At 46.1% G+C, this 9,541-nt stretch overlaps 1 protein-coding gene across 1 annotated transcript; it reads right to left on the bottom strand.

Annotated features, from left to right (window-relative positions):
* Positions 1 to 3,473: 3,473 nt before the first annotated feature.
* KCTD12 (potassium channel tetramerization domain containing 12) lies at positions 3,474 to 8,159 on the bottom strand. The gene has a single exon (XM_053971104.1). The coding sequence runs from the start codon at positions 7,932 to 7,934 to the stop codon at positions 6,936 to 6,938; it is 999 nt and encodes a 332-aa protein (XP_053827079.1). The 5' UTR covers positions 7,935 to 8,159; the 3' UTR covers positions 3,474 to 6,935.
* Positions 8,160 to 9,541: the final 1,382 nt, after the last annotated feature.

The raw sequence follows: 9,541 nt of genomic DNA, 5'->3' as shown, positions 1-9,541 counted from the left end.
AAAGGTGTCTTTACCCAGTGTTATTATAGTTTATGCAGCACTTTTCATGGTTCATTTAGACCATAAAATTTTAAAGAACTGTAAAATTCATTTTAAGTGAGTTGTCCTCATTGTCCCTTTAGTGCCATGGCAGATAAACTATTAGACAGACTATTGTAAACAGCTGAATCTTTCCCATATTCCAACCATACCTCGAGACAGGCAGATAAAGTGCAGACTGTGAAAGCAAACCCTGGAAATAAGTGGGTCAGAAGTCTCGTGGAGAAGAAGTGCCAATTTGTGGCTGTTGGGCTGCACGGAGCGTACCAGAATACAAATGCTGCCCCTTTATTCAGACAAGGCACCAGCAGCAGGACCGTGCTGGCTCAGGGACTACTGCACTACCTTGGTCATGGCCAGGATGGAAGCAAGGCACAGGGGGCAGCTGTGGTCAGGGCCAGTGGGTAATCCTGGGGTCTGGGACCCAGCTTGGTTCTGACTGCGCAAGGGACCACAGCAGGAAGGGATTGCTACGGAACAATTGAGAATCACTGCAAGACCTCCTGGTGCTTGCAGCTTTCAGAAATATTCATGCCTTGAGCTGTCAGCCATAGGAAGATGTGGAAGTGAATTTTACAAGGTGGGGAAAATTAGGAGTGTTTGTAGAAGACTATAAATTTGGGGGGGAAAGTGCATCGTTTGTATCCTTTACCAAAAAAAAAAAAAAAAAAATAAAGGTTGTTCTTGGTACAGTGTCTGCCCTTTTAAAGGGAAAAACTTTAACTTCAGGCTTCTAATAATCACAGGCTTTGCTGTAATATGAGAACAAAGATTGTCACTAAGCTATTTGGAAAATATGAATCAAAACCAAAATACCTCAAAATTTATGGAAGTCTACATAGTTATGAATATATGCTTTTCCTAAGACCACTTATTAAGGGTGGGTGTGACCTTAAAGTTTGGCCAAGACCAGAAAAACAGACAGAATTGAGATGGCAACATTGTAGATTATTTCAGTTATCTCTGAAATCAAAAAGATAGGTTGTTCTCATCACACTAGCACTGCATTCCCTTCTCAAAAATGTGGGAGAGGACTGGAGGACTTTTCCTTTATTTTATTTTTTTTAGTAACAGCCTGCTCCTTAATAAATTAACCAAGGCTCTGTCTTTACCTCAAAATTGCAAATTAAAAACATAGATCACATGGTCTTTATCAATGGACCTGCTTCTGTCATCACAATCTAGACATTCTGGTCTCGACTTCTTTGGCTGAACTTCAATGAATCTACACTTATTTAAATTCTATGTTGAGAAAATTGTTAAGTTGCAAAAGGCAAGTCAGAGGCTACATGGAGCTAAGCATTCTAATCCTAGTGATTCCATGATTCTGATTCCTATATGCTCCCATGTGAACTTCCCTACCTTTTGCATTATGTTGAAACAAAAAGGATGTTGAAATGGTAACTCAAAGCAAGGCGTACTGCTAACATTGTCATTTCCCAGCTGCTAAACACTGAGCATTTTTGAAGAATTGCTTTCATCCAGATGATATGAAATAAAAACTAGAATAAGCAAATGTCATCCAGGACTTTAGCTTTCCAGGGCAGGTTGGGTTTGCACGATGGGCATAATGTGTGAGTGTATTACTTGGATTATACAGAAAAATATCTTTGATTTCCTGTGATACCAAGAATTTTTTCCCAAATTGCTTGAAGCTACTCCCACTTTGTGCAAGAATATTTCCTAGGCCTTATTTCCTCACAAGGAAACAGACCTGCTTCGAATCCCTGACTCACAGTTGCCAACAACTTTGACAGAAGTATCAAATGCTCCATATAGCGTGCACTAAAAAACTTGTAGAGGAAGAAAAGTGTAACACAGTTTAATTTTATTCCAGTTTGAGCACAGTGGAGAGTAGAATGAGGAAGAAATGTGATAATTTGACCAGCTATGATTTTGACTGTCACAGCAGTTGTGCTGCGTATTTCCAACAGACTATTTGCAATGGTGGCATTACTACTTCAGCAGTCATACATATGAGTTTTGTTTAGCAGCAGGGGAAAAACACATGCCGCTCATTTTAATGAAAAACAAAATTAGCATTCAGTTTCTAAGTACTTTCTAAATAAATAACATATTAGCACTAATATTTCATTGAAAACTATATTGAAGAGTTCTCACAATAAAAAAAAAGAACAAAAAACAACCCTGCCCTGAGGCAAATCAAATCTTCAGAAAGTATTTTTCTGCACACTTTGATTCACCCTTCGAAATGCTGCAGAAATTAGGCGTCTGTAAGTATTTTTTAAGACATTCTAGCATATCCATTAGTTTGACTGACTGGTCAGAGCTGCAAAAGTAAGAGTGACTGCCTGCCTTCTCACTCTATAGGGATTTAGTACACTCAGACTATATAGATAGTGGCAGGTATAAATCACAGTATTCTGTCAGCCTTGTTTCCTACTGAAATAAGGCTCATGGCATTTGCATTGTCCATTTGGGTAGATATCTGTCCCCCTTAACTTCTGAGTTGATGGGTAATTTAAACACAATCAAAAGAACTGAAAAACCTCACAGCTGTTACATTCTTACAAATTCTATGAATACTGATGGTGGCGTAAGGGAAAGGAAGAAGAAAATCTGTAGTTCAGTGAGGGACAAAGCCAAAATTCAGCCATAACCATCAGCCTAGCAGAGGGTGGCTCTATCAAGGAATATGCCTACTTTTTCAAGTAGAAATTGAATAAAATTGGCAGGGATGAGCAGAAGGAGTAGTACAAAGAAAATGAGACCTAAGCCTTCAGACTCAAAGTTTTGTTGCTCTTTGAATGACCTCCTTTCTTATATTATTGCATGATAACAAAGCACTCAAATACTATCAAGCTGTCAAATTAACCAGTGATTAAACTTCCTTCAGCTGGTTCCTTTGTAGTATAAGAATGATACCCAAGAAAGAACTATTAAATGTATTAAATCACACATGGATTATAGTAACCACTAATTTTCTATGAAGCTGACCACAAGTTTAGAAGAGTTTCCTAGATACCACAGGGTAGCTAATTAAAATTTCCAGATGCAATTGTCTCAGATCATGTATTACCTTAGGTATTGATGTTTCTTTCATTAAATGAGCACTGTATCCCATTTTATTATTCTCTGGCTTCATAAAAAACATCAACATTTGACTTCAACAATTACTCAGTGCTATTCAAATTAAGCTGTTCAATCACTGTTTCTTCTTGAGGATTGACTGACCAGTACTACAAAAATTCTCTGTGATGCTTAAAAGGAAATTATGCAGTCTGAATTCTATACATTTCTGTTTATCTTGCCACAGGTGTTACTAGAGGTCTTTGTAATACATAATTTTGTGTTTCTGCTTTACACATTAGTTTGGAGTCTTTGCTGAAGTTACGAATATGATACTGTGGGAGAACAAAGCTAACAACATCTGCACAGAGAATAAAAAGGACAGCATAAACCACACAACTGAGTTAATATTTAAAGAAGAAAAATTTAATTTTGTATGCAACTTTGTCCTAGGAGGATCTTTATTTTCAATGCTATACATGTGAAAATAAGAATGAATAAGTGGCTCATTATCTACATGTATAAAAATATAAACATCCTATCAAACATATGCAAAATCACCCTTCATGATATGCATCACTGAACCTATGCCTAACTTCTAATTAAAAGAAAGACTGCCCTTGTGGATTTTTTAATAGCACTTGTAAATGCTACTGCATTCATCCATAAGTACACGAACTATGAAAGCAACAGCTACAAAATGTAGACAGGGCTCCAGTATTGTGCCTTTATATTTTTGTATGTTTTCATGTCAACAAGTCAGCAGTCATTGTGTTTATCCATTCTTCAAGCTCTCAATAGAACAGACAAGTAAAACTCATTGACTTTGCCTTGAGCATTTTTCCTTTTAAAAAGTTTACTGCCATTACTAAGTAACGGTTCAGAAAAGTATCATCTTCTGTGGCAAAGCATCAAATGACTATTATATTTACAGCACCATCATTTTAAGCCTGCTGACGATACTGATAATGAGTTATCAGTAAATTAAAGGCCCATTTCTTAACACTAATAACACTTAAAATTTTTTAGCACAAAGACTAAAAAAAAAATCCTGTTTATATTACATCCATTTTTATGTAAAAAGTGAGAATTACTGGGTCATCTGCCAGGAAAGGGATAGGCAACCATTAATCAAAAGACAGGCAATCTTTGTTTTAGAGATGCATTCAGCCACCTAGAATATTCACATTCAAGCAAATATGTCATCAATTTCAGTTCTACAAGCTGATGATATTCATAGTCAGTTTTTCCATTGAAACATGTATAAGAAACCAGTAAAACGTTACCATGTTATGTACATAACATAATGTGAAAATGCTTAGGTAGATACATTATGAAATCCTGTAGCACTAAAATTATTAAAAAAACTAAATGATTTGTGTAAAATGTTAATATACTGTATATATATGTACACTAAACCACAAGGTCAATTTAAAACTGCCCCTATTCATAGCTCCTATGATGGATTTAGTAAGCTACCAGATTCTTAAAAAAAGAAAGCTATCTAGAGCAAATTTGAACACTTTACTGAAAACTGATTTTATACAAAATCTTAAAAAACATACTTCAGAGTTACTTAACGGAAACTAGAAAAAGACAGTCATTACTCTTGCAAAGGGCACTGTAAAGACCTAGTAGCTGTGATCAATGTCTTTTCCCTTGTGGTAAAAGTTAAGCACAAATAAGTCATCTCAGAGTAAGGCATAGGACAAACAGACTTCATGCCATCCTCAGGTGTATTGGCCTCTCACTTTATCTTATTGCTCATCTAATTTGGCAGGTCTACGTTTCTATCCTTTTAAAAATACTCCATAATACAACTATCTACAAATAGACAATATCCAGTGCTTTCATATGCACATCTTCAATCACATAGATAAACAACCTTGCTAATATTAGAAAAAAGAAGCCATGGTGATGCAAATTATTTTCAGTTTTATGTAGTTGTGCACTTAATGAAAGCACTTAATGAAAGACCAAGTGAACAGAGACTGAGCACTGAAACTCGATAGAAATATAGCTATAGCTGTTTCCAAAGGAATTAGGGTTTTTTAAAAAAGCCCAACTGTGAAATTCTTTGGTTAGAATACAGGTGCTAGCAGTATTTCTAAATTCGGAGTTACAACTAGAACTAGCTAGAACTAGAATTATTGTTCAGGAGTTTTAAACACATAACTTCAAGCCTTTAATATGTACTGCTAAATTCTTCAACACTTCAGATAAATTTAGGATATTTTTCTGTGACAATCTGAACAGGCACACATTCTTAAATCAAGTTTAGGTTTTTAAAGGGAAGTGCTTTTATATTCCAGACTTGAAGAATTTGTTAGAAAGAGCTGCTGAATCTCCGTAAAACCTGCGGTTCAGATGATCTGTTCCAATGCAGACTCTGACTGCCTCCTCTGGGAAAGACTTATTCAGCAGTAACAAAATACAGCTCAGAATAAGTAATTTCCCCTGAAGAAAGTTGGCATCGTCCTTGTTTGTCTGAGGACAGGGCTCAATCCTTTCTAAGAAGTATTAAATTTGTTAAGAAGACACTGACTCTTAGCAGTGTCAGTGCCCAGATAATACTGCTATGAAAACTAAGGAAATGGCTCTTTAAAAAGGGATTTTTGTCATCTGTTGGCTTCAGAGTTTTACAGCACTAACATGACAAAAAGTAACAAGGGTGCTCTTGCTGACAGTTATAATGTACATCTACACTAATTCAATGTACATGATTTCAGCTTCCCAGGACCCAGGCCCTACCTTTAGTCAGGCAAGCCTGGCTTCACCTCACTCCCATCATTTTGAGGGTGTTTAAGGAAATATGCATTGAGATTTCTGTCCATATTATAGACAGTAACTTCAAGAGAATTATAAGGACTTCAGACCACCCATGGAAGTTACAATTCACAAGCACTTTAATTTTTCAAAGTGTCTCTGTTTTACCTCTCAAGGGAATAAACACATGTCTCTGAGTACACTTCATAGTTCAAATGGTTGTCAAATCTGTCCTTTCACATCAGCCTTACATGCTCGCTGTGCAGGCCCTGCTCCAGCTTAACAGAGAGGAGTTCAGAGACATGGGAAGCAAAGAGGGGAGATGGGAGCAACCAGTTGTGAAGGGTCACATGCACACCTCCTGCAAAATTACTCATCTCAACAGGTAAATTATGAGCCAGTGCAAACCCCTAACAGTCAGGCTTCCTTTCTATGTGACAGTCCTTCACAGACAGGCATCACTGAGATGGGTGGGAAAGGGAGGAGTTAAAAATGGACCATTTGGAGTCTGCCCACCAAGGCAAACTCCCTCATAAGGGTATTGGGATGGGAAAAGACAGGCATTTCTCATGCCATCTTTAACAGAAGTTGCTCAAAACAACTTTAAAGTTTCTCAGCCCCTAACTGGATGATTTTTTAAATGTCCCACCCTGCCAGAGCTATACCTCAGCTCTGTGTGGGGAGAGGGACAAAAACTGGGGGCACATGCATGCATTTGTGGGACCGGCATTTGTCTGTTCCCAAGATTTCTCTCCTTCCTTGCTACCAACACAGCTACTGGGAGATGCAGGAGGGAGGGTGAAGGTGGGAGCCAGGATATAGTGGCTGATCAGGGACGTGGTGGCCAAGCAGTGACATGATAGCCGAGGCACAACACAGTGACCTCCTGCCCCGGGGCCGTCAGGAGGTGCTGCAAGAGGAGTGGGGGCTGCGCCGGGGCTGGCCCGCCTTGTGCATGGAGGCAGACACCGGGGTGAGAAAAGCACAGGGAGACACAGCCCCGCTTCACATCCTCCTTCCTTCGGGATGCGAGGGGACCGTAGGTGCGAGGGTGTGCAGGGCCGGCTGTCTTGTCCCCACGCCACGGGCTGGGCGGATGCTCAGTCCCGGCAGAAAACATACTCGGTGTAGCTGGTCCAGATCTTGTCATCGGCGGGGCCGCCCTGCTCGGGAGCGAACGCGCAGGTGCCAGTGGAGGAGCAGGCGGCCATGCGGAAGCCGGCCTCGGAGAGTCGGTCGAAGGCTTGCTCGAGGAAGTTGAACTTGAGGTAGTAGCGGGCAGTGTAGCGCTCGGGAGGGCGGTCGGGGTCGCGGCTCTCGTTCAAGGTCTCCCCGAAGACCTCTTTGGCCAGCGCCGTCTTGCCGCAGACAGTGATGCGGGCCACCCGCCGGAATTTGGCATCAGCCTGCGCCTCCCGCCCGATGGTGTAGGAGCCCCGGTAGCCGATGGTGATGTAGCCCGAGCGCCGCCCGCCCGCCCCGTCCAGCGACTGCGAGGGCGTGAGCAGCGGCCCGCCCGAGGGGCTGCGGCTGGCGGTGGGCGACGGGGCGGACGCCACGGCACCGCCGCCTCCTTCCAGCGGCTCGGCGTCCAGGTAGCCGAGGAGCGGCGGCGGCGGCTCCTCGGCGCAGATGGAGCCGTCGCGGTGCAGGACGGCGGGGCGGGCGGCGACCGCCCGAGTCTGCGCCAGGCGCCGAGCCAGGTCGGGCAGCTGGAAGTACTCAGCCTCCCGTTGGAGGCGACTGCGCTCGGGGAAGTGCTCGGGCAGCACCAGCTGCAGGTCCCGCAGGTAGTCCAAGATGTAGCGGAAGAGAAAGCCGTCGCGGTCGAGGAAGAAGCGACCCTTGCTGTCCCGGGGCAGCTCGCTGGGCTGCTGCTGCGAGAACATGCGCCAGAGCAGCGAGTCGCGGACCGAGACCACGGTGCAGCGCCGCGTCACGTACACCTGCCCGCCCACGTTCAGCTCCACGATCTCCGGGAAGGAAGACCAGCCGCCCGTCGCCGCTGCGGCCGCCCCGCTGCCCGGCGCCCCGCTCCCCGCCGCGGGCGACACGCCGCCGCCGTTGGGCAGCCCGCGGGCGCTGTCTGCCAGGGCCATACCGGAGCGAGACCGCCGGAGCCCACGCCCTTCCTCCTCCTCTTCCTCCGGCCGCTTGGGCTACGGCAGGGCCGCCGCCCTCGGGGGAGCGCGCAGCCCTCCGCTGCTGCCCGCCGGAGCCTCCCGCCCCGTCTGGCGCCGGAGCTGCGCTGCCGCTGCGCTCCTCGCGGCCGCTCCTGTGCCCGCTGCTGGACAAACTCCTCCGTCGGGCTGCGAACGGAGAGCCCCGGCACCGGCGGCAGGGCCGTGTTTATGTAGCGCGGCCGCACCTCGCGGGAGGCGTGGGAGGCTGGCGGGAGGCAGAGCCGAGCGCACGGGGAGGAGAAGGGGACGGCCCTGCACTGACGCAGGGTCCCCCGTCGTCGTCCGTCCCCCGTTCCCCGCCCGCCCTGGTCCTCCTTCCCCGGTTGCGGTGGGGAGCCTCTCCCCGCCCGGTGCGCGCCCGCCGGGCTCCGGTCGCCGTGGGCGAGTACCGCGGTGTGTGTCCAGCGGGGATAAAACCTTGGGGGTCCCGCCTACCTCCCTGCCTTCCCCAGCCCCCCTGAGCGAGGCTTCGGCTCCGGCTCGCTCCTCGGATTCTCCGAGACGTCTCGTTTTTCGCAGGCAGGAAAAGCCCTCTGTTTGCCCCGAAGTGCAGGAGCGGACCAGCGGCGGGACGCTGCTGCTCTGCCGAAGGCGATGTGCTGTACCCCTGCTAATCTTCCTAAGGCTTGTCCCAACCCTCTCCAAATGAGAACCCCGGCGAGATAACCGTGTCCCCTCCCTCCTGTCGCCTTCGCAGGAGAAAACGCGAGCCTGTGGTGCTGCCCGCTCTCTCCTCACGCGGCTCCCGGCCCGTTCCGGTTTTGCGAGACACCCCCATCACTACGCAGGTTTTTAACGCCCTGAAGGACCCCGTAAAACCCCCGCCGATCCTCATTCCCGGAGGAAGACGCGACGGATCGCACCGTCGGGAGGCGCCGGGAGCGCCGTGCAAGGGATGCCCCGCCGGCCGGGGGAAGACCCTGGTGGCGAGGGACACCTCGGCGCGGATGGGGTCCCCTCCAGCTGCCTGACAAGCGGCACTTCACCGTGACAGCCAGGCTCCTCGTGTCTGCGTGCATATTTGTGTATTTGGGTGCCCTTACAGCTCAGATTTAATTAGGATTAATTAGGTACATCAGGATCTGCGTGAAACATAAGCACCTATTTAACATGCGTTGGTAGAAAGCATTTGTTTCAGGCTTTTGCTTGAATTTAAGCTAGCCTTCTGTGTCTCTTTGCAAGCAACAGTAAAGAGCTGCTGCCTTGATGCATTCAGTTGCTCTCCAGTGGGAGTTCACTTGTGCTTTCTTCTTCGAGAGAACAGCTCGGAGGACAGCTGAGGAGTATGAAGACAATGGTCAGTGCTCTCCTTTCGTAGGGGTGGACGAAGCCCTCTCTGGACTACCTTACTTGCAAGTGCCCCACTGCAGAGGTCTGTGAAGTAGAAATCAAAAGATGCAGAGCCAGGGGGTAGAAGTCCTTCAAAAATTGAGAAGTGAGAAAGGAAGGAAAGGAAAGTTAGTTCTCGAGAAGCAAGTTAAGTTTGCCCAAGAGAATAAGAGGAAGAAGAGGGGGAGTTGTGA

The sequence above is a fragment of the Vidua macroura genome, chromosome 2 (assembly GCF_024509145.1).
Source record: "Vidua macroura isolate BioBank_ID:100142 chromosome 2, ASM2450914v1, whole genome shotgun sequence".
Taxonomy (NCBI): Eukaryota; Metazoa; Chordata; class Aves; order Passeriformes; family Viduidae; genus Vidua; species Vidua macroura.
Note: the sequence above shows the minus strand (reverse complement) of the source record. Positions and strands in the feature narration are given on the sequence as shown.